The 24,930-nt window shown below is 50.1% G+C and overlaps 2 protein-coding genes and 1 long non-coding RNA gene across 4 annotated transcripts in view; 2 read left to right on the forward strand and 1 right to left on the reverse strand.

Annotated features, from left to right (window-relative positions):
* The window catches only part of NATD1 (N-acetyltransferase domain containing 1), a 32,872-nt gene extending 25,934 nt beyond the window's left edge, over nt 1-6,938 (forward strand). The window contains exons 1-2 of one of the 2 annotated variants that reach the window (XM_044980823.1): nt 3,510-4,654; nt 4,781-6,938. In XM_044980823.1, the coding sequence (XP_044836758.1) occupies nt 4,271-4,654; nt 4,781-4,897 (501 nt within the window). In that variant the 5' untranslated portion in view covers nt 3,510-4,270 and the 3' untranslated portion in view covers nt 4,898-6,938. Of the gene's footprint in view, nt 1-3,509; nt 4,655-4,780 lie in introns of those variants that run through there. The other variant, XM_044980826.1, reaches the window with a different exon arrangement.
* A 5,048-nt stretch (nt 6,939-11,986) lies between these two features.
* On the reverse strand, nt 11,987-14,440 carry LOC123344744. The gene is made up of 3 exons (XR_006572648.1): nt 14,229-14,440; nt 12,775-12,849; nt 11,987-12,285 (listed from the first exon to the last, which is right to left on the reverse strand). It is a non-coding gene; the product is annotated as an uncharacterized LOC123344744 (long non-coding RNA).
* A 116-nt stretch (nt 14,441-14,556) lies between these two features.
* Nucleotides 14,557-24,930, forward strand: TMEM11 (transmembrane protein 11). The gene is made up of 2 exons (XM_044981221.1): nt 14,557-14,868; nt 24,023-24,930. The coding sequence occupies exons 1-2, from the start codon at nt 14,801-14,803 to the stop codon at nt 24,537-24,539; spliced, it is 585 nt and encodes a 194-aa protein (XP_044837156.1). The 5' UTR covers nt 14,557-14,800; the 3' UTR covers nt 24,540-24,930.

Raw genomic sequence — 24,930 nt, forward strand, 5'->3', positions numbered from 1 at the left:
GTTCTGTCCCAGCTAGTGGGACCGAGACCACTTAGAGAGAAAGAGATTAATGTGTCTGCTCTACAGCCTTAGCTAACAGCCAACTGGCTTTTTAGCTCGTGCAGTAGAGGCTCATGCACTGAGATCCCAGGTTCAATCCCGACCATCGACGCCCGGGGTCTGTTGGTGTTACACACTCCTGCCTCCACCCATTCTGGATTTATGCTCATGATTTACTTTCTCCTTTGACGGCTTCAAGCAGCTTGATGGACATTCTCTGCTAAACTCCTCATCTTCAGCTATTTCAGGAATGCTCTGCCCTCAACCTAAATTCCCTGGATATTAAATTCCCTGCACCCCAGCCTGCCTTCTTCTGTGCTGGTTTCTTGAGGCCTTACTCAATCACTCCCTACGTTCTCCCCCACCCAGCAGCTGCTGCTTTCCCACTCCTTATTGCTACATCGATTCTCCTGCCAAGGCCACCGGTGACTTGTCTTTTATCTGGATTGCCTGCTGCAGGAGTAACGATCCACGTCACCAGCATTGCTCAAGGAGTCCCACTAGCTCTGCTCCAACCAGGCCTCCAGGCGTTGAACCCCCTTTCTTCCAGGCCAGGCACCAATACTGCAGCATCCCAGTTAGGAACATAATCCCTAGAGGTTCTGCGCCTGGCCTTTCCTACCAGGCCTTTCAGCCTGCAGTGCAGGGCAGGGTTAAGTGGTTCCTTTTTATCGCATTGGCCCTAATAACGAGTTGCTTTCGGTACTGCCGTAATCTATATGATGAAGCACTGACGTAAAAGTCTGTCCCTGCCCCAACTAGCACTTGGTGTTTAAAGGCACAACTACAGACAAATGGCACGTCTCCCGCAGCGTGGCCACCAGCGTTCGATGGAAGCAGGGTGGGGGTACGTTCTCTGTTAGCTCCAGAGTGAGCAAGAAACATTGGGCCCTTCTAGATTTCACTGCTGGGCTCTGTCCCTGGTGGGTACCAACCAGCCCCGTTACAAACCCAGGATCATCCTGGCTACAGACTGTGTTACCACCAACCTTCCCTTTGGGGTGGGTCCCTCACTGCTTCCACCTGCTCTTCCAAGTCCTAGAGCATACTCCCCTCTGCGAGCAGGGCGCGTTAGCCTGATTCCGGGGCCTGCTCCCTGCTTCCCCTGACCCATCCACTCCTCCTCCATGAGGCAAACCTGTTTGCAAGGCTCTGGCTCTGTGTGGCGGGGAAGGTGGCCTGCTGCGTATCTTCCTAATTCCTGCTGTGCCCACTTTCCCTTCCTGCCGTGCTTGGCCGTTCACACCCACCCTGCTGCATTCCCCGTACTCCCTTCTGTACGTGCCCCTGGCTCGTCCCCTGCCTGCTGCTGAATGACTGGGATGCTCAGCCAGCTCGTGATTGTCCTGAGCGATTTACTGTTGTTTCTCCCGCAAAGCTGTACCGCTCCCACCTGCTGCATGGCTCCTGGAGCGTGTGGCTCCCCACCTTGGATGGAGGTGGAGCTGGCGCCAAGCAAGTGAGTGTCTCTTTGGCTTTTGGGAGGCCTCTCAAATTGCAAAGGCCGAGGAGCTCTAGTTTGGCGTCTCTGAGCAGCACGTCCATGATGTGTCTAGTACCCAGGAAGTGTTTTACCGAGGCACTTGTCCCTGGCCTCTGTTTGCCAGAAGCTGGGAATGGGCGACAGGGGATGGATCACTTGACGACTGCCTGTTCTGTTGATTCCCTCAGAAGCCCCTGGCATTGGACACTGTCAGAAGCCAGATTACTGGGCTAGATGGCCAGTATGGCCGGTTTTATGTTCACGTGGCTCCCCAGCGGGTTTTCCAAGCTCAGGGAACGAGGTGAGGTGTATCTTCAGAGATAAGCAGGCTGCCCCAGAAACACCCCCACACGAGCTTCTTAAGTGACACTGCACCACTGCTCCATCAGCAGAGAGATATGCCCCGTTGGGAATTTTATCCTCCTTGGCACTGTTGGAAGCCCTGTTTTGTTCCTGGCATCTGACAGCTTGGCCTGACTGTCCCCTAGCCAGGCCGGGAAGAGGGTCCCTGTAGAATCACAGCCATGTAATGGAAGCAGGGACTTAGCTCTTGTCCTGTTGGCTAGGAGACAGTTCACTCCACATGCTCCATTTCAGGCACAGGGTGCTCTGGGCAGCTGGTTTCTGTGATGAGTGACTGATAACGCTGTGACCAGCCAGCAGAATTCTCATCCTCTCCCCTTCTCGGGCACTGGCTGTAGGTATGGAAATCTGCACTCAGAGGTTCCTATTTCTGGCTTGCTGGGCAACTACCATCACAGCCAGCTACTAATCCAACCGCCTCCTCTTTCCATCTGAAAATAAAAATACCCTGTTTCTATCCCAGCAGCTCAGATCGGCCCCGGAGAGCGGACCAGGGAGGGATGGTATGAGTATGGGACTAGCAGCCAGGAACGGAGGGCTCCATTCTCCCGCTGCGGCATACAAATTACTCCCTTTGACCTTCAGGAGCCATAACTCCTATCCTGAGCCCTAATTCTGGCTTTGACCTGATTGGGTGAGTGGCCTTGAGCGAGGCCCTTTACTTCTGTGCCTCGGTTTCCCCTCGTAAAACAGGCCTAATGATACACAGGACGATGTCGGGGTGAATTACGTAAATGCCTGTAAAGTGTGTTGCAGATGAAAGCCCAATATCCTTGCAAAGGGCCTGATCCTGATCTCCCGTAAAGCAGGAGTCGTGCCCTTGGAGCCAATAGAGTTATAGAGGCACAAGAACAGAATCCGGCCCCCTGCAGTATCCACGCCACTCCTGCAGAGGTTGCTCGTTAGGGAGGGTAAATCCTTCTTTATGCTGCAGTTCACACATGTCTCTTACAGCTGCCAGTGCTCGGCTCTGGGTGTATGGGGGGGTGATCCCGCTGCCTGGGTCAGATGAAGCCCTTTTTCCTCTCTACCTCGGAACTTGTGCCCTTTCTACTCCAGCTGGACACGTTTAATCACAGCATCTGGGAATCTATGTCCAAAAATAAAATGGGGGGCGGAGCAACTGCCAACTTTCTCTCCCCTCCCCCCACATGCCCACAACTCAGTACAGAGAGGATTAGGGGAACACCTGAGGGGCTGTCGGCTGCCCTGGCCCTGTGGGATTTCGCTCGCTCACTCCAGCACCGCTTCATGGCAGGGGCAACGGGGCAGTGGATGGGGATTTCTCTCTTCGATGGAGGGAGCATGGGGGGTGGGTAGCTTTGAACCCAGCACGTGGGACCAGCTCTGTTAAACTGCATGTCCAGGCACAGAGTTGACAGCTAGCTTGCTGCTTCTGGGGAATTTCCTTGACAGGTCCTTGGAGACCCTCCTGCACGGGGCTGAGATGCAGCATTCAATGCGTTTCCTCCCATCCTAGAATCAGTCCAGTGGCTGCAGATTAGCATCTCCTGCCCCTTTCGCTCAGGTGCTCGGCCATTAATTAGTTAATGAGCAGGGAACAGGCTGACACATTTTTAAAGTGCTTAGTCTTCTATTTCTCATTCGAAGGGGAAGCAGGGGGAAAAGCTCTCCCCTGTCCGCACACGCTGTGGCAAGCAGCACCAGTTTATACCAGTGAGCTTAGGTCCCTACTGCTTTTCTGCTGGTCCCCTCCTGTGACTGCAGGCACAGCCACCGAGCTGTTCCCGAGCTGCTGCTTTCCTTTCGAGAGCAGTAATCCCGCTGCCTCCCGCCCCTCTGCATCACACAGAGGGGAGATGAGGACAACTAGCAGCTTCCTTTGTCTGCAGGAGGCCATGGAAGAGGGAAAGGGATGCTGCTACCTTTGAAACGGGCAGGGACTTTCCCCGCCTGATGGGAAGCAGCAGCAGGCGGGTTCCTAGCTCTGTGAAGGAGTTTTGCCCATTCCTGACCCATTCTCGGCTAAAACCACATTCGTTTTGTTTCTCCCGTACGTGCAGCGGAGGGTCTATCTGCCGCCGCAGCATCTGCTGCAAGAGCAACTTCACTGCTACCCTGGAGGGGACTCGAATGCTGAGGGGCTCCAGCACCGCCCCGTCTTTCCCCACCAGCGGCGCTTCATGTGTGGGAAAGGGGGAGAAGGCTGGGGCAGTGAGAAACACAGGCCAACTTCGTACAGGCACCTAGCAGCACAGCTGCTGAGGCAGCAGGCTCAGTGAGAGTCAATGGGCTGTTTGTTCCCGCCACGGGCGCCCCCGACCCCAAACGTGTGTGTAGGGGGGGGGAACTCTGTGAGTTACCCGCGAAACGTCCCTCGTAAGGGGCATTTGCAGCATCACGCAAGTGCCAGGCTGTCCGCCAATGGCCGTGCGTTCCGGGCAGCGGCTTCCTGGGCCCCCCTATGCAAGGAGTGGCCGGCGCAGGAGGGAGTGGCTGCTGGTTCGGCTGATTTCCACACAGTCCCAAGGCAGCGTATATTATGGCTGCTCCACCTCCAAAGCCCCATCTCTGCTGCACCCCACCCCTTGCCCCGAGGGGCGGTTCCTGGGGTCAGAGTTCATCTTTTCTGCCCCAGGTTGCTCCCCCTGCCCCTCACCCCAGAGGGGAGCATGTGGCCTACTGCCTGGCACTGGGGGCTGTCACTGGAAGGGCTCGGTGGGCCCAGGATTGAGAGATGGCCAGATCAAGGCGGGTTTCCATTCATGGCACCAGCCCGAAGGGCCCCAGCTCTCAAGGAGTCCTGAGGTAACTTCCCTGGTGCTCGGGCCGCTCCCCCCACAGCCAGTCGGGTGTAAGCCGGGATCCTGTCGTAGCTTACGCCCAGGGGAGTGTGGCGTTTGTAAACTCATCTGTCCTCTCTTGTCCTTCTAGGCAGCCCTGGACTTTGTGGTCGAAGAGGACCTGCGAGCTCACCTGACGTGCTGGTACATTCAGAAATACGTCAAGGAGAACCCCCTGCCGCAGTACCTGGAACACTTGCAGCCTTAACGCAGGAGGCTGCGGAGCCCGGACTGCTCTGGCAGCAGCACGCCCTGCCCCTGACTGTCCGATGCGGCCTTCACTTCTGCGCGGTCTCAGGAAGTCCCACGCGCTCTCAAAATCCTGATTTTTTGTAAGTGCGGACGTGGGGGATGTGACCCTCCCAAATAGCACCGGGGCCCTGGTAATGCACAGCAGCTGGGCCCTTCCACAGCTGGGCTGGCTCAGGGTTCTGTTGACAGCAGCCTCCCCTGTCACTGCGCCACGGGGTGGAAGGCGATGGCTTCTGTCGGCCTCCTTCAGCAACGTCCTCACCCCTGCGGCTCGTCGAAAGCAAGAAGCTGGCGGGCGGATGTCAGCTTGGGGTAGCCATTGGGCTCCACCTCTTCTCCGGCAACATGCGGGGCTGCTGCAGATCAACCCGTCCTGAGCTGAAGGGGGATTGTGGAGAGGGGCAGGGTCTTACCCACCTTTCGTCACGAAGGGGATGGAAGAGTCCGATGATAAAGCCTGACAAGTCGGTGCCATTTGCTGTGTGGGCTGGAGCTGGAGAGGATCGAGGTCCGGCCGGTCAGCTCCCTTCGGGCAAAGCAAGGAGCATTAGCATCAAGTCCCAGAGGGTGGACGACTGGGTCTTAGGGGACTGTCTCTGCATGTTCCAGAGACGTTGGGGCCTGGATGCCTTCTGTCCCAGAAAGGGCACCTATGTGAGATGGTCTGTCGTCAGCCCCTGTCAGGGACGGGCAGCAGCGCGGAGGGGTGCTCAAGAGCAGTGGCTCAGCCCAGACCTCCTTTCAGTAGCCCAGTGGCTTGAGGGGTGGGCAAGGGAAGGGAGGTTATAAACTTTGCTACCCCGTCAGGGACAGGAGCGTTTTGAGCCGGTCTCTCATTTTGCTGACTCAACTCCGCCGTGAACCGCCGTTTCCCTGCCGGGGTTGGAGCAGTAACAGACAGCCCTAGGAATGCCTGCCACCACCGCGGGCTTTGCTTCGCTGCCTCTTTCGGATTCCAAGGGGCGGTGAGTGACAAGGGAGGGACAGAGGCGCCGTCAGCAAGGGGAACGCAGGGGTCCCGTGGATGAGCTAAGCAGGCGCCACCATCCCAGCCAAGCGCACAAACGTACACGCTGAGCCAAGCAGGATATGATCCTTGAGGTGTTCAGGCCAAGCCCAGGGGAGGGAGAAGGGGATGCGTCCAATCCCTGCGGGAGGCTGGGGCCAGGAGCAGAATGTCCCTTCAGGGTGGGGGTCAGGGATGCAGATGCAGCGCGTGAGTCGAGAGATGTTGCTGCCACCACCGCTCAGTCAATAGCATAGGCCTGGGGTTTGCACAGGGATCACTCACTGGTCACTTCCCTTGCCGCTCCCCTGCCCAGCATTGTCCGCTAGCCCCTACTGCTAGGAACCCAGGCACCCTGGCGGCTGCATCCAAGAGCTGCCCGCCCAAGGGGGAGGTGTCAGACTTTTGTCCTCTCCTTTTCGTGCAGCAGCGGAGGGCTGACATGCCAGGCGGGGAGCGAGGGACGTGTTCTGCTCCATCCCAGTCTCTCACACTGATCATTTAGACTTTGGGGGTGGGGGGTTATCCTTCAGGAACCTCTCGGTGCTCGGGATGTGGAGGGCCGTGCTCTGCTCCAGGTCACTCGGAGCAACGTCAGGAAAGTCACGGGGTTTGCATGGGTGAAACTTGTAGCTGACTCTCCCCCAGCACCCTCAGTTAGCTCATCCTGCTGATTTAGAAGGGCTGCAGTGAACTAACGGGAACTGCAAGGAGCTCCTGTATTTATATTAGGCTAAATCCTGAGAGGTGCTGAGTATTGCCAACACCCGTTGACTCCAACAGAAATTGCAACACCACTTTGGAGTTGACCCTATTATTATCTCTGGGCCAGATCTTGAAGGCCGTAGTCCTAACCTCCTAATGGGAGCCTGGCCTATGTGATCTGATTTGCTTTTGTTGGACATTATATATGTCTTCCGGCATTCATTCGAGTTGCTATTTTTTTCAGTTACTATATTTTTAAAAGCAGCAAAGAGTCTTGTGGCACCTTATAGACTAACAGATGTTTGGGAGCATGAGTTTTCGTGGGTGAATACCCACTTCGTCGGATGCATGTAGTGGAAATTTCCAGGGGCAGGTATATATAAGCAAGCAAGAAGCAGGCTAGAGATAACGAGGTTAGTTCAGTCAGGGAGGATGAGGCCCTGTTCTACCAGTAGAGGTGTGAAAACCAAGAGAGGAGAAACTGGTTTTGTAGAACTAGAACTAACCTCGTTATCTCTAGCCTGCTTCTTGCTTGCTTATATATACCTGCCCCTGGAAATTTCCACTACATGCATCCGACGAAGTGGGTATTCACCCACGAAAGCTCATGCTCCCAAACGTCTGTTAGTCTATAAGGTGCCACAAGACTCTTTGCTGCTTTTACAGATCCAGACTAACACGGCTACCCCGCTGATATATTTTTAAATTAACCCTTCTGATGCTGGCTTCTGCTGCAACGACAGACCAGTCAGCAGAGCGTCTCTGAAATGCTATTATTCCCTCCCTCACAAGTTATGAAATGCCGTACCTTGGAAGCAAGGGAGGTCTGTTTTGTCCCGTGCACAGGCATGCGAGGCAGTGAGGAAGCAGATCAAGAGTTCCTGCTAACCAGCCCCTCACTGCTGCTCCCAGGCTGTTCTGCCACAGCCGGGGCCCCACCTGTTTCTATTTGGCATGTGGGGAAGAAATAACCCAGTTCAGATACTGAACTATGGCTATGCACGGCTTGGATCCTCACAGCCTGCTGCTGTATCAGTGGTTGGTGACTGTGCATCTGTGTGCCATGGCTCAGCGTTGTCATATCCTCCCCTAGTGACAAGGCGTTGTCCCATTGTCACTCAGCATCATGGCACTGAGAGGCCCAAAATATAGCCAGGGCTCATTAAATGTCTTTCAGAACACTAGATAGACTCCAGAGAACGGCACTCAGGAGGGGTCTCGATGCTGTTCTCTGCGTGACAGAACGCCCAGGGGGTGGGTGTCTCAGGCAATTGATAGTAAGATAGTAAGTCTTTCACTGCTGGGCCATATTCAAATCCACCCTCCTTTGGTAGTGTCTGAAAGTTACGATCTGATCACTGCTCAGGGGTCTAAGTGGAACGAGTTGGGTGTAGAGAGGATTCCAGTTCTGTTCCTGGAACCTAAGCTCGAGCCCACTGCAGTCAATGGATAGACACTTGTTGACTTCACTAGACTTTGGCTCAGCGGTACAGAACAGGTGTCCTCATCGCTTGCTGCTCAGCTGGTCTCTTCGGTGGCAGTCTCAGCAGAGCATCCAGTGACTGAATCAGCATGAAGACTGAACTAACCTCCTTAGACTCCAGGCCAAGGTTAAAGCTCAGCGTGGGCTACTTTGCAGTTAGTCTGCCTTGCTACAAACTAGACTGTATCTGTTCTATAGACCTAGGACTTCAGACATCTGGGCTGTCACCAGCAGTTCCTTCACTCATCTTAAAATGACAGGCTGAAATCTAACTGGCATGGTTTAGCTGACAAAGCTCCGATATAATCCTTCCTTGTCGCTCTAAGCTTCATACCCCTTCTCCCACCTGCAACATCGTCAAACCTGTCACAACACAAGCTTCCCAAGTGAATGGACCTTTGTCCTGTCTAACAAGGCCAATGAAAGTGACAGAAATGCCTCAGATTCATGCTGTTTGTGGTAGTATATTGTTAGAGAGACTGCCCTGAACTTCTCCATGCTTCGGATGCACTGGGGCTTGACTGTTGCTTCTAGGAAATCGTAGGGGGAATCTGAAAAGCAGCATGGGTATAGAGTTAAAGGCCCAGTGCTCAAGAGGAAACTAAGGTGCTACACACTAGAGTTATGTTTGGCAAAGAACAGATAAGGCCTAGTGAAGATGGGCACAGGGACAGATCTGGCTGCACCAAAACTGAAGAATGGTAGAATTGCCCTGCTCATCACCATCTCCTTCTCCTGTTGCTCGAGATGAGAAGACACTATTGTAACAGTGGTCCAGCAGAGTTGCTTGAGAATTGCCCGCATGGCTGCCTTGTAGAAGCAAAGTGCTGGGCCAAGCCCATTACTGAGAACCTCATCCCACTTTTGGTATTAACTTCTCTTGGGTGTACAGCTTCCAGACATGCAAAGTTATGCCTCGTACTGGAATGCCCACTGGAGGACTATGGTGTTATCATTTCACATGTTACGCTATTGTGCTATTTCCATGGGAACCTTGGCCCTCCTAGATCAGATCAAGATTGGCCACCCCTGCCTTAAAACAAGCGCAGTACAGGGACTTGCTGCTGCTTCACTCTGAGGTGCTGTCACCATTTCTGTTCCTGATACCATGGAGACATTTGATAGTGTTTGTGCTCACAGTTCTACTGCTGTATCCATCCACCACCTTTCATTTCCGGTATTATTTGATGTTTGGGAATAGCAATACTTACTAGCCAAGGCAAGTCATTGGTGCTGCTGCAGTCCTCCATGCTACAATAACCCATCACTGGCAGCTGGATGTGACCTGCAGGTTCCTGGTGATGGAAGACTCTCCCTACACCGCTTCCATCACCCATCCTTTCCTAGCTCATCCCTGTGGGAAGGAGTCCCCTCAACACCTTGTGATACTCAACGGTGCTGATTGAACGTGGGGGATCTCGGACTCCTAGACGCTCTTCGAACAAGAATGGGAAAGAGATTTCAGGGGTGTGTTGAGATATCAAAACTCACTTGAACTAAAGGCCTAAGGAATATATAGGACATTGTCAAACTGACTTCCGTGTCAACCAGTTTGAATCTCCCTCTTTCTCGTATGGCCTCCAGTGTTGTGTTTCCCTCTGTCTAGGGTTTTTTTTTTCTTTTTCCTGTTGAATTCAGTGGTAACTATGTGCCTTTCCTACTCAGGACCTGACACAAATGACCTTTCAGCTTTCATTTGTGTCTAACATTCTCCCTCCCTATATGTCATACTATTAAACGTGAACATATTGCATGGAATACAATACAATAAAAGGTGTGGCTTAACCAATCTGCATTGATGGGGGCTGCTCCTGCTTTGGGGAAAGGGTCGGCTATTTTTGCAATTAAGGCATGATACTGGGACTTGGAAAATCTGGGTTCAATTCCTGACACTGCCACCAAATCCTAGTGTGACTTTGGGCTGGTCACTGTTTGTGCCTCCATTTCCCTATCTGCAAAATAGGGATGCTAGTTCCCTATCCAACAGGGGCGGTTGGGAAGATAAATCCACAAAGGGGTGGGTACTCAGAAAGTATGGCATCTAAGTACATAGCTGGATTCTTATTCAGAAAGACACTTCCTTATACGAGGTGAGGCTTGGTCCCGGTGCTGAGCTGCTGACCTGAGCATGGTGCGGTATATTCCCAGATGCTCTGTGACTGCTCTTGTCTTTTCCTTTCCCCTAACAAGGGCTACCCAAGCTCTTTGGCAAACCACCCTCCCTGCGGACAGGGACCCAAGCCCAACTAATGGGGAGGGAGAGGCTCCCCTTTGCAAAGAACCCATCCAGTTTCAAGGAGTTGTGGACTGAAGCTGTGGAATATTATTTCGAGGTCATAGGTAAGGCTGGCTGTACGCACCCAAGCCTAGAATCTGAAAGGTATTTAGGAGCCCAACTCCCATTGATTTCAATGGAAAAGAGGCTTCTAAATATCTTTGAGGAACTGGGCCATAATGACTGCTTCAAGCTGAGTGCTTCCGGAGTCACAGCCTGACCCCTCTGCCATCCAGCAGCAGGACCATAACAAAGAAGGACACCAAGACCAATTTTCTCCATCTGGGTTTCCTACAAGGGCCTGGTAAGTCGTAAGCCTGTCCCTTGACCTGGGGGTCTGCGTTCTTGTGTTCAGGGGTTAGAATGCACGAATAATATTTCAATAGCTTGGAGAAAAAGATTTACTCCCTGCAGATTTTGTACACAGCAAGGATAACAAGCAGGCTCCACCTTGAAACAAGGAAATTCCATCAAGGGACCTAATGCCTTCACAAGCCCTGGGAGCACAGCTCAAGTACTTGGTCTCCCGGCCCCCTGAACAGAAGTTGTTTTTATGATATTGCTTCAAAAAGAGCCGGGTGCAAGCCACAGAATCTGAAGCCAGATCTCCACCGCCCCAGGCTGGGGGAGCGGGGTTGTGCTTGGTTGTAGGGTTTTGATTATATCCATTGTAAAACCGGTGGTCATTTGCAAAACTCAGGTCTGGTTCCAGGCTTGGATTTCAAACGCCCGCACTGGAGGTTTTGGTCGATGCACCTCTTGAGCTGCGTATTTGTCGTTTTTGGTTTATAACACAAAAGCTGGAATGTTGCTAGTTACACTCTTTCTATTTACATTCCACATTCCAGAAAGTCTTATTTCCACTGACTGTACATCACACAGAGGGTAATGTTGCTGTTTGACAGCACAGTCTATAGCAGTGGTTCTCAAACGTTTGTACTGGTGACCCCTTTCACAGAGCAAGCCTCGGAGTGCGACCCCTCCTTATCAATTAAACACTTTTTAATATATTTAACACCATTATAAACGCTAGAGGCAAAGCAGGGTTTGGGGTGGAGGCTGACAGCTCGTGCCCCCCTCCATGTAATAACCTTGTGACCCCCAGTTTGAGAACCCCTGGTCTGTAGTGAATGGACTTCTGCAGTGCTATAGGCATGTTCTAAACATATGTTGTTTGTAATGACATGGCTAGAGTGTATATGCACCACTGCCCTCGGCTGGAAGGAATCAGAACTTATCCTATGTATGTCACAACTAAGCCCTATGTGCCAACGCCTTTAAAGTTGTAGGTGACTAAGGAGTTGTTGCATTATCTTTATTTACATTATGTTGCTCATCAGTGCCATTATTGATAACCACTGGTATTTTTCTAGCAGGGAGATATACAGACATCTTTACAATATTCTGAAATGCACTTTCAATCACTTCACACATGTACCAAAGCCAATGCCCTGTCCTCTTGTAGTCTCTAAAGGTCTCACTGCACGTTTTGTAGGAGTTAGGTGCAGTTGGGTGATGGATTCTTCCTGCAGATAGACTGAAACAGCAGGAGAAAGGAATTTTAAAAGTTAATGGGCCCAGGCCCCTCCAAGGCCGCATGTCCTGGGGAGCACTGTCTGATCCAAGAAGAGGAGGTGTAATATCCGAGAAGCAGAGAGCAAATCCATTTGAGCCATCTGTAAATGGACTGGAGAAATGCTGGGCCATCTCTGAAGGGACCCCAGGGACCAGGAAGAGTTTTGCTGCTCCTGCTGCTGAGGGGAAGGGGCCGCTGCTGGCTGAGTGCGAGGACAGGGCACGGCAGGTATCGCCCCACGGAACGTCTTTAGCTGGGATTGGCCGCCCTATCTGCAGATGATGTGAACTCAGCTGCAGCTGGGGGAAAAGGACGTTGTTTTATTGGAAAATCTTCTTTAATGTTACTTTTGTGTTGCTGTAACGTGAGACTGGGAAGCATCAATGACAGAAAAAATCCTCTTCTTTTTAGCACAGTGGACTAGATTCACCCCCTGCAAACTGCAGCTTGCTAAACCTACAAGGCTGCTGTTCTCAGAGGGCAGGGGGCCTATACCCCAGGGAGGATGGGTGCTGTTCCTAATACTGCCCTCTCCTTAGTGCTTACGCCAGGGGATGGATGGATAGCTCTCACTGCTGAGAGGATGTGCTGAATCTAACCCATCCCCTAATTGCTCTGGCCCCACCCCCTTCCACACCAGCACTACCCACTTCCTGAATGGTACTGGCCCGTGATGGAAAGTAGGCAGGGTATGGCCAAGCACTGGTACTTCTTCCACCTACTTTCTATTACAGTTGGCCTCTTGTTCTATTCTGTTTCTGTCCATGTGATCTGCGCTAAGCACTTACTGGAAGGTCTGAGGTGAGTTTTTCTGTAGGTGCGTCCTGGCCAAATTCCATCTCAGGTAATTTACAGCTGGCAACCTAAACAAAAAAAAAATCACCCCTGTAGTCTCCTAATCTGTTATGTGGTGGTGGTTCTCCCGTTTCACCCTGTGGGAGGCTGCATTTCAGTGGGTGGGTGAGGTCATCCTTTTGCCAAGTTTATATGTCAGCTTGTTAAATCTGAAAAAATACTTTGGGATCATAAGAAACTGGAGATGGAAATGTGCTAGTCCACTTCCTTTTGTAAGGATAGGCTTATTCCCAGAGATTCCATGCTCATGCCAAAAGATGGGATGAATCTTTAGTTCAGGCACAAATATCATCTCAATGGTATCCATACACAATACAGCTAGCTCGTCACCCACTTGTCCTCCCTGCCAGTGCCCCAGCTCCCTGCTTGCCCTCCATCCTTCTCCCTCACACTGTAATCCATCTGCATGTATCAACCATGCCTGCCTGCAAGTGAAAACCCCAAGACTCGCATCTTGGGTGCTGTCACCTCTCCCCTCCCTAAAGTTTTCCTTGTTATTTGATCCACAAAAATAGACATAAAAAGGAATTTCTTTAAAAAAATCAGGAAAATAATTTATGCCCTGGGTTTAAGTGATGGCACAATGGAGGGTGTTGAGCTGAGGAACTGTATTTTCTACAGCCTACAGCTCTCTGTTGCTCTGTTACTCTTTTCAGTGCCGTTTTCACAGCTGCAGCACTGAACTGGAGCCCTGAGAATTCCAGCAAAGCCTGGTTCCCAGCAGTGTAGTGTCAATCCTGCCTCTACTGCACTGTTCCTCGGATGGCATCCACTGACTCTTGGTGCTCCTGCATGAGGCAGTGAATGGTGTTCAGAGTTCTCTGCTCAGTGTTCCTCTCTGCAGCCTTTGCTTTGAACCTTTGGCCTTCATGCCTCTCACTGTTTTGTCATTCATTGTCCCCCAGAATTAGTTGTTTCCTCGGCTCTGTGGCTACTCCTCCTCACTTGATGGGGCAGGTCTTTAGTTTTGGGTGGGTTTAAACTCACTCTTCCCAGGATAGACCTGCCTGTGCTGTATGGAATCTCAGACCTGCCCAACTGAGAGTGATGTGTCACCCCTTCTTGGTTACCAGCCTACAGCTGACATAAACCCAATACCACAGTCCTATGGCTGAAGGAGATAGCTCTTTAGCTCAGTAGTAGAAGCCCAGGCTTGCTGGAGCTAAAGAAATCTAGCACCTGCGCGATTTACAGGTTACTTGGGGGTTCGTAATCTACAGCATGCATCACACTGCTGTCCGCTCCTGCTCCTTCCTAGCGGGACATGGAGGGTACCATGCTAGAGCTGTGGTCAGGAGCATCCCTACCCATTCTCAGTCAGTCAGCGGGGATCAATAGGGCTTGGGTTAGTATTTATTTTTAAATAGCTAGCAGCACAGGAGCCCACCTCTTCCCCAGGACTGTCTTTGTTCAGCCCCTCTGCCAGGTCAGCCTGTCCCCACTAGTCCACCCAAAGCTCAACCCCGCCATTAGGGCTGGGCGGGGTCAGGCCTATTTGAGGCCAGGACAGTCTCCCCCAGAGACTATAGAAGCGGGGGAGGGGGCTTTTATAGGGGCTCCCTGCCCCTGCCCCCAGCTCTGAGAGCACATATCCGGCCCCACGTGGCCGCCCCGGTGCTTTGTGGGAGTTGTAGTCCGTTTCCCCAACCACTCCCCTGGGTGTTTCCCTGAGACGACAAGCTGGGCATGGGGTTGAGCGCAGGGTCTGGGCCTCTCTAGCGCCACCCGGCTCGTCCCAAACTGGGAAGCGTCCCCGCCTTGCCGCGCGCAGGACTACATGTCCCATGGGCCGCAGCGCGGCGCAGAGCATGGTGGGGGTTGTAGGCCGCTCGGGCGGCGGCCGCGCTCCCTCAGTGTCTCCGGCCCCGCGACCTGGACTCCATTTCCCGGCAGGCTCGGGCGCGGGCCCGGGCCCTCTTGGCGGAGAGACATTTGCGACTCGAGCCGAGAGTCTCCAAGATGGCGGCGTGGGGAAGGAGGCGCGCTGGCCCCGGCAGCAGCAGCAGTGGCAGCGGCGGTAGGGAGAGGTGAGGCCTGGCCGAGCGGGCAGCGGGCAGGGCGGGACCCTGGGGCGCCGCCAGACTGGGCCCCAAAGGGGCCTGAGCAGGGGCGATGGGGCGTGGACCCGGGGTCCTGCTTGGGCTGGGCTGGGCCCCCTCCCCGCCGTGAGCGGGACGGACGGGGGGGAGACATTGATGGGGGGGGCGGTGGAGTGAGGGGGTGCAGGTCATGGGGGAGAGACCACCAGTTTGGGGGGGAGAAGGGGACAGTGAGGGGGAGGCCGGTGGAGTGAGGGGGGGCGGGTCATGGAGGAAGGGGGAGACCAGTGGGGGATGGGGAGAAGGGGACAGTGAGGGGATGCAGGTCATGGAGGAAGGGGGAGACCAGTGGGGGGGGTGGGAAGGGGGGAGGGGAGAAGGGAGGCCGCTGGAGTGAGGGGGTGCAGGTCATGGAGGAAGGGGGAGACCAGTGGGGGATGGGGAGAAGGGGACAGTGAGGGGATGCAGGTCATGGAGGAAGGGGGAGACCAGTGGGGGTGGTGGGAAGGGGGGAGGGGAGAAGGGAGGCAGCTGGAGTGAGGGGGTGCAGGTCATGGAGGACGGGGGAGACCAGTGGGGGGTGGGGAGAAGGGGACAGTGAGGGGATGCAGGTCATGGAGGAAGGGGGAGACCAGTGGGGGGGGGGGAGAAGGGGACAGTGAGGGGGTGCAGGTCATGGAGGAAGGGGGAGACCAGTGGGGGGTGGGGAGAAGGGGACAGTGAGGGGATGCAGGTCATGGAGGAAGGGGGAGACCAGTGGGGGGGGTGGGAAGGGGGGAGGGGAGAAGGGAGGCTGCTGGAGTGAGGGGGTGCAGGTCGTGGAGGAAGGGAGAAACCAGTGGGGGATGGGGAGAAGGGGACAGTGAGGGGATGCAGGTCATGGAGGAAGGGGGAGACCGGTGGGGAGGGGAGAAGGGAGGCCGCTGGAGTGAGGGGGTGCAGGTCGTGGAGGAAGGGAGAAACCAGTGGGGGATGGGGAGAAGGGGACAGTGAGGGGATGCAGGTCATGGAGGAAGGGGGAGACCGGTGGGGAGGGGAGAAGGGAGGCCGCTGGAGTGAGGGGGTGCAGGTCAGGGGGCTCGGGAGGGAGGAGAGGGGAAGAACAGGCCAGGGGGGGAAATGGGGAGGCCTGTTGTGGGGGAGGGGGAGGAAAGAGGAGAACAGGGCAGTGATGGGAGGAATCAAAGCCACCATCTACCAGAGTGAGCTAAGGACAGAGCTGTGATAGTCCCAAGCCTGTGGGTAAATCCAGGGCAGAGTCCAGCTGCAGAGCGTCGTTGCAGTCTGCAGCTGGCTCCAGCTGGAGTGCCTTGGCTGGGGGCGAGGAGGGAAAGGGAGAGAGAGGCAGCATCAGGGGGAAGGTCACTGCAAATCTGCACGTTACCAAAGGCAGCTTTAACCCTTAGGCCAAACGATGCCTCATGGACGTGCTCATTGGTAGGAGCATTCTGGAGACTGGGACGCTCCTTAAAAATCTGTGTTGAAAAGCGGTGGAGGCAACAGAAGACCTTCAGAGTGACCTCCCTTTGGAGAGTGCTTAATGCTGGTTGAGTGGCTTGTGTCCTTAGGATTTTGCTGTTTTGCTCCCTGGATTTGGAGGCTGTGGAGTAATTTTAGGGGAAGGGAAGAGTGTATACTTGGCCTGGCTGCTCTGGTGGCAGTTGCTGCTGTTGGCTTTTTGTAGTGTCTGCGCTCACAAAGAGCTTTCTAAAATGCATGTTTGGTCACCAGCTGTGTTTCAGCCTCTGTCAGGATGGATGAGCAACTGGGATACGGTGGAACTCTCTGCGGAGTAGCTGTAGAAGTTTTGGAAGCCTAACTTTAAAGAAAGGAAAGAGAGAAATCTTGTTGCACTTCCTTAAAAATTGTATGCATAATTCTTTACTTTCTTAAAACTTCTGGCTCAATCCTGTTGTCCCTTCCGTTGGCATCTCCTTCCTTCTTCCCACCCCGCTGCTAGCTAGTGTAACCAACAGCCTTTGAAAGCAGCGCTCTTTTTATGGAGTAGCAAAATTGTCCTCTGTTCTATGGCCCAATTTAAAGACTCTGACGGCCCTAGGTGGGGTGGTGGTGGTGTTGTGCTTCACAAACACAAACAAGTTACTTGCCTCACTGACCTGTTCTGAGGTTTAAATATGATCCTAACTTTTACAAATGAGTGGGAGAGGGGTTGGGCATGAAAATAGGCACAGAGATGACACAGCAAGACAATCTGTGACTAGAGTACCTCTAACCACTACTACACACTCCCTCCCAACACAAACCTGGCAACGGGCTACTTTTGTTATGTGTCAGACAATTCCCCTTCCAAATAACTTTGTATGGTAAGATGACCTGCTTTTAGTGTAAATCTTCTTAGCCAAATGATGATATTCTCCCACTTGTGCAATTGGAGATATCCACTGCAGTCTTGGCTGGTGTCTTTTCCCAAGTCACACCTACCTATCTTGTGTGGTGTTGGGAACACGGCTTGTGTGCAGGGCAATGGTGATGGCTCAGTTATCATCAGATGACAACGTGTATATGTTATATTTAGCAAATAGTTTTCTTATGTTCGTGAATAAGACAGATTCTTATTGACTGAGCACACCGGTCTAGTTTTCTCATCAAAGAGCTGTTTTAAGGTATTTCTCTAGCTCAGTTTTTAGCTGTCAGCCAGCTAGTCTAAAAGGAGTGTCTGTTGAGGGGTAATCTCAAGGGAATAGCTAGTGAATAAAATACTGTCCAGTGTTAGGAAAGTTAGTCAAATGTAACAAAATGACTGGCAGCTGTAACTAGAAAGACCATATCCCTCCATAAAAGATCTGATTGATACCTGGAAGGTCTCTTTGGTCACTACCAGATTATACTTTATTCGTGGGGCATATGGCTAAGGATCTAACAGTATATTAGCTGTCGATTCTGGGCTGGTTTTATGATGGTGGTTAAAGGTTAAACAAAATACTGAAAAACAAACTAAAGAGAACCCACTGAATACTGCTTTCCCTCCCTCATTCCAAAGGGACTCTTTATGCAGAGTATCTAAAGGGAATTGCTAATCTGTAGCCCAGAGCAATTATAATGGAGAACAGCTACTGCGTGCACTTGGAGTTCTTGTCTAAAATTCTGCACGATGACCACTAGAGCACAAAACAGAATGCCACTTGTTCCCTGGGGAAACAGTCTAACAAACTTATACAGCTCAGAAAGAACAATGCAATAATGCAGCTTTGATTTCATCCCAACTGTATTTACTGGCTTCTGGGCTGTCTTAAAGGTCTTTCCTTTCACTACCTGTACCGCTTGGATTTCCAGTAATCCGCTTGCTTGGAGCAGTGATTGATCTGCTTCCATTAGTCTAGCTAATTCTTTTGTTAAACTAAAAGTGGCGCTTCTCCTGCTCAGTGTGGTCTCTTTAATGGTATTGCAATGTTTTCGGTGGTGGGTGCTGTCTTCTTCTATCACTGGTGCAGCTCTCAGGGTCTCAGGCTCATTTTCCCTGATCTGTTCTCCCCTCTCTCCCCGCAATCCTCTTTCCAAAGAGAACTATGTAGAATTCCTTATTTGGCTATAATCTTATTGCATTTAAGTTGCATCTCTTGAGTGGAAATTTGCTTTGCCTGTGTGCTGTTGTTTCTTGTCCTCTTTGTTCTGACCATATTGATTATTGTTCTCCGAAGGTTGTGGTTGAACACATTGTCTCTGTACTAAGATACTGATAGTAATGGGTCAAGAATGCTAGAATGTGGGACGGTGCTGTGGGGAAAGCTTGTCATCGGACCTCAATTCTCATGTGGAGTACCCCTGTCATTGCAGTCCTGGACCTTTCCTGAGCTGAAATGGACAAGCTTGTCAAATTGTATGATGGTTTTGTGATGTGGAATTTTTCCACTAGGGATTAAAGTGAGACCACAACTCATTTTTCATCTTGAAAGTAACAAGACTTGAACCCAGATCTAGAAATAAAAGGTTAGTGCATTGATGATTTTGAGTCTGGCCTGTCCACACAGTACTGACTTATTCAGGTTTGGTTGGGACTCTAAGGATGTCAGACACTGTATGCTTTTGGCCTTCTGTGATGTGGCTCTATTGGAATTCATCCGCACACCAGTCTTCAGTCCTTAGTTGCACTGGCGTACTCATTTCTTTTGTGCATGTTGCATGTGATGCAAGTTTTGCAAATCACAAGCATTATCACACGAGAGGAAGCCCATCTTTTTCAATCACCACTCAAACAGGTCTCTTTGCATTTGCAGTTCTCATGAATTTCTGCCTAGTACTGTTTACCTACAGTCAAGAAACCTTTCTTAGAATACCTGTGGTTCCACCATTCAGTTGTCCATGAACAATTGTATCACCTTTCAAAAAGCTAACCTGGGACTTACACATCACATATAAAAGGGGTTCAGAAACTTGAACAATAAATGCAACAAAGGAATCGTTAACTGTGCACGATTTGTGGATACTTCTTATCAGGAGTGGAGATGCTTTCCACTAGAAAATCATTTAACGTTGCCTAGTTTAACACCTGCTTTTAAGCATAACTAGCACATCCAGCCTTTGGCTGTGAGGCATCATTACATGCTTTCTGAACATGGATCTCCTCTGACATTGGTTACTTATCGCACTTTTAAGGAGAATCGAGAATAACTGAGTTATCAATGCTCCCACCTAGGTCCATACAAGCACAGCACTGACCATGCTTAAACCCTGGCCGTGTTTTTTTCCAGGGTTGGTGGCGAGTTCCAAAAAGCATACTGCACAGGCTCCAGTATGTGCTGTATTGTTCAAATGAAAGGCCCTATGTCATGGAAAATTAGTTTTGTTAGTCTTTGTACTTGAGGTCTCTGAGGGCAAGAACCCCTTTCTTGTTTTGCATGTCAACAAGTTCTGGTAAGTCTTGTAGACAGAGTTCTCCAGAGTTCTCTCCTATGGGGGGACACTACACACACTATGGATTTTTCTTCTTTTGTGTACGATGGTTTTCCCCAGGCTTTCCACCTGTTGCAGCCAGCCTCGCATGTGGGAATGACGCACACCCAATTTAACTTCCCACATGCCTGAACTTTAGAATAATATTTATCTTGCATTTACCTCATATGTAATTTTTGCTCACTTCACTGTCTCCTGACACCTGCTATTGTTTGAGTAGCTCATCTCCTCCCCCTCCTTTTTTGGGGGGATTATCTAATCCATTGCCAAGATGAACAGTTGCATCTTGGGCACTGTCTGATGGAAGAATAAATTGCTCTAACAGGGATTATTTGGTCAAGGGATCAGCAGCTGCTGTGCTTGGAGCCACAAGAGCATACCGCCTAGAGCCAGATGCTTTCGAGGGTGCACGTCCCATTCTGTTTTGCTTCGTGACTTTTATATTGAACAGTTTTATTGAGCTTATTTTTGCTCCTATGCATCGTGTTTTGATTTCACACCTAAAAGCCTAGAGCCCAAGAATGGATAAAGTTTCTGAAGAGAGAGGAAGGCTTGTATAAACTTATTTTCCGATAGTAATTTCAGTCCATGGTTAATGTTTAATGTGTTCCTGTCCTATTTTCCTTGACTGGAAGGCTATTGACCAAGTGGGTCTATGAGAGTATATAAAGTGTGGGGAAAGGAAGGCAGGGGACAGGAGGGATATTCAAAGATCCTTCAAGGACCAGAAGGATTCTAGAGGGAAGAAATCACTTGAAGCCTGAGAGTGTTGGGGTCTGAGCTGAGTTGGTGTGTTTCAATCTGAGAATGGGCCCGTTCCTCTTAAATTGCCAGACCTAATTTGAGCAACCCACAAAATTATAGGAAGTTTAACAGTGGGTAGGATTCTTCTCTCAACCTAAACGTTTCCCATAACTTCACTTGGTTGACATGGCATTTCTGATGTAAGACACTTGAGCCTTGTTTTTAGCTAGGAAGCTGAACCATTGCTGAAAATGGCTTCAGCATCAGTTCCTCTTGAAGCTGGATTGAACTAATTAAGTATTAGCACCAACTGGGTGAAACCACTTGCTGTTGTTTCACAAAGCCTGGGTCTCAAGTGTGCCTTCCAGGGTTAGCAATTTCCCAGAAAAAAATTAGTTTAGGACAGGGTGCTGGTAAATACAGGTGTACATATGGTTTAAACCGGGAAAAATAATTGCATCCATGTCCGGCTAGTTCAGCAAGCATAGAACGAATCCTTGTCAAGCTTTGGATACATCCATTCAGAACTGGGGAATGGGTGCATCTATCCACTACATCAAAGGCGGTCTTCTGCTACAGAATGCTGCATGGCCAGAAGGACCTAGTAGTCTGCAAGTCTGTGTGCCTCTGACTGCTTAACGCTTCAAGCCTACCAACTGCATTGTCATTCTCCTATAATCAAATGGTTTTGACTTTTGTTTATAGAGTATTGAAAACAGAAATGAGCCATGACATGCATAACTGGCTTGAGAACATACCAAACCAAAATGCATAGGCGTTCCACTGTTCAGTATTCTAATTAAATATATTAGTATTACCCCCACGGTAGTTTTACTTCATTTGTACAAACCTAAACTAATTGATTAATCCACTCCCTTGTGTAACCACAATTTGAATATGTAACTAAAACTAAGTGTAATTTGGTGTGCATTAACTAAACAGTTTTCAGAATAGAAAATGCCTTAAACTGTGAATAACTCGTTTTTTCTGGGGTGATAAAAAACATGATTTTTGCCAGGTAAAAACTACCTCTGGTAAATACCCCATCCCATCCCTGATGCAATCTGAACTGGATCTGAAATTCTACTGTCCTACACTAGCACTTAAGACATCTTCAGTACTTCCTCGAGGGGGAAACCATTGGTGAAAAGATTTAACTTCACCCTGTATGCCATGACTACATTTGACTCTATTTGCGCAGTGAAACTAGGTTGCTCGAGTTCTTTTCCTGGTGCTGTCATGCTAACTCAATTCTGTTTGGCGTTTAAACTTTAGATACGTCTCTCTGAAATGTAAAACAAATACATATTTCAATATGTTTTATAACAAATATTGTACTTTTACTAGACACGATCCCTTTAAATTAGCAAAAATGCTTTCCTTTAAAAGCTTGCACCTCCAAGGTTGAGCAGTGGACAAACTGAAGGGGTTAATCTGCTAGAGAACGTACTTTTTTTGGGGAAAAGAAATCTTAAGCTTCACAGTGAAATGTTTTGTTTCCTTCACCAAATAAATAGAATCTCATAGGAGGTTGCAAACCAGTCCTTGTCCTAGGCAGCACTGGCAGAATCTCTTATTCTACATGCAGACACACTCAAGGCAAATGTAATGTAACCAGAGAATGCCCAATGGCTGGCTTACAAGGAAAACCTTGCTTGCCAACCAGACTCTTATAGAAACAGCTCTTCGGTCCTGAAGAAGGAGGCTGGTAAGTCTTAGCTCCTGCTGCTTGGTATTGTTGTCACCATTCACTGTAAACAAGCTACTTCAGGCAACAGCCTGTAATTTAACAATATTCTTGATTACAGGTGGCTGCTGCACAATACCCTTCACAGTGTGACTAAAACTGAATTTAAAGGGTAATGTCTGGCACTACAGCAGCTTGCAAACATGCATCTTCTCTTCCTTTGCCATTTCCAGTGCCAACACACTAGTATCTTTATACTAATGGAGCAAGAAAGAAGGGTTAGTTTCAGTCTCCATTGCAGAATTCTCCATTGCCAAATCACTAATACCAAGTGAGCCCAAGTGCTATCAGGAACGATGTCTGCTGCGAGTCGGGCAAAGTTGTGTACTGGTTGCTCTTGCTGTGCTACAGGAATTTGCCAAATCACTATATCCTTGGGAGCCCATGTGCTCGGGACACGGGGGGGCTCTAAGAGAACATATTAAAATCAGTTTCTTTTAATGAAGCAAAGCCCACCCAGTGTAACAGACAACGCCATTTGCTTTGTTCTCCTTTCTCATTGAGGGCGCAGAAGAGATGTGAGGCTACTGCACAGATAAGCAAACATATCTGTGGACTTTGGAGTAACAAGATAAAGGACAAGATGCTGCTGATGGGCAGGAAGCTGGAAACTACCAACAGCTGTTTTACCAAAGGCATGCAAAGATCTTGCATGATACATGCAGTCTGTGTACAGAACTTCCCTAGTACAGTCCGGTGGCAGGAGTAGGGAGACTGCTCCAGGGTAATGCGAGCAGCGGTTTCTTAGCATTTAACCAATGTTGCAGTAAAACCCGCCTCTTTCCCCTGTTGCCTTCCAGTGTGGTGAGAGGAAGGAACCAAATGTGCTAACAAATTCTGATTGCTGCTCCGCTGTCACCTCTTGCTGTAGCTACACGTTTGTGTCGTTTCTTATCGCCACAGGCTGGATCCCACAAATTAGCCAGTCTTATAGCAAGCTGGAATATAGGTTGCATAGCTCTTGGTTGTAGAACTAACATGGTTGAGGTGTGGGATCTGGAAATGTGGGGATTAGCATAGGTGGTTCTGATCTGTGCCAGGAAAGAGGGTGGCCAAAACGCATGTCTCATTGAAAATTTGCAACACCTTCGTTGAGGGGACAACTTGTATTCATATCCATTTGTTTGTTTGTTTTTTGTTCTGTTGGTGGCTCATTCCATCATCGGACACAGTCTCCTCTTTGTGACATTGACACCAGTGCTTAATTTTTGCCAGGGCTGATCCCCGAGATCTAGGCTTGGCAGTTCATAGCCCCAGCACCTCTGGGCTTGCTGCATCAGTTATGAATATAAAAAAAAATTGCTTGAGCCCCAGCACCTCTTTCATTACAGATTAAATGCTGATTGACACCATCTCCGCAGCAGCTGACTGTGATGTCACTGATGGCAGAAGTCAAGTGGGGAATCTGTTTCAGGAGGATTCAACCAATTGCAAGATCTTGTTTTCTTGAAAAGTTCTTAATTCCCCAGCGTGAGGAAAGTAAAGTTCACTTGTATGTAAAATGCATAGTTAAGCCAAAATGAAAGAGCTTTTCTAAGTTTCATTTGAGAGCAGCGGATTGTTCAAGAGAGTTTTGATTAGAAAAAATACTACTTTGTTGAGGGAAAAGCAGCGATCAGGTGACCATAAGGTGCTGACCTGGTTTCAGTTGTCAATCTCTCATACTCCAAGCTAACTGGGTTAATGTAGAGGAAGGGTTGTCTCTGTGCTCTGTAGCTTAATTCTGTGTTTCCTTAACAGGATCATCTTGTCCTCCACGGAGTGTTACATTGTGCATGAAATCTACAATGGGGAGAATGCTCAGGACCAGTTTGAGTACGAGCTGGAGCAGGCCCTGGAAGCACAGTACAAATATATAGTGATAGAGCCCACTCGCATCGGTGACGAGACCGCTCGCTGGATCACCGTTGGGAACTGCCTGCACAAGACCGCCGTCCTAGCAGGCACTGCTTGTCTCTTCACCCCTCTGGCACTTCCAGTAGATTATTCCCATTACATCTCCCTGCCTGCTGGCGTGCTGAGCATGGCCTGCTGCACCCTCTACGGTATCTCCTGGCAGTTTGACCCCTGCTGCAAGTACCAAGTGGAGTATGATGCCTATAAACTTTCCCGCCTGCCCCTGCATACGCTCACTTCCTCCACTCCTGTGGTGCTGGTGAGAAAGGATGACCTGCACAGAAAGAGACTGCATAACACGATAGCACTCGCTGCCCTGGTGTACTGTGTAAAGAAGATCTATGAACTCTACGTTGTATGACTTCAGTAGGGAAAAGAGAAACCCACAAAGACAAGTGTATTAAGACTCCCACAGTAACATTTTTTTCCCTCTGAGAAGCAGTGGAGACTGGGAAGGCATTTGGTTTAATAGAGTTGTTATTTTTAAAATAACACATCACTGGTGCACCAAAGTTTTTCAGTTCTTCATTACTCTTAAGATGTGGATCTGCAGTGGCTTGAGAGCTGTATGCTAGGCTGTGGGAGCCAAATCCAGCAGTGGAACGTTGATGGAAGAAAACTATATAAAGGGGGTGTGAAAGGTTTTTTGTTTTGTTTTTTTGGGGAGGGAAAACCTTTAAGTATATTGTTTAATTGTATACACAGAACCAGCCCAAAGTTATCATTGACCATTAAAAGATGAGAATTTCAAA

This window comes from Mauremys mutica, chromosome 11 (assembly GCF_020497125.1).
Source record: "Mauremys mutica isolate MM-2020 ecotype Southern chromosome 11, ASM2049712v1, whole genome shotgun sequence".
NCBI classification, from domain to species: Eukaryota; Metazoa; Chordata; order Testudines; family Geoemydidae; genus Mauremys; species Mauremys mutica.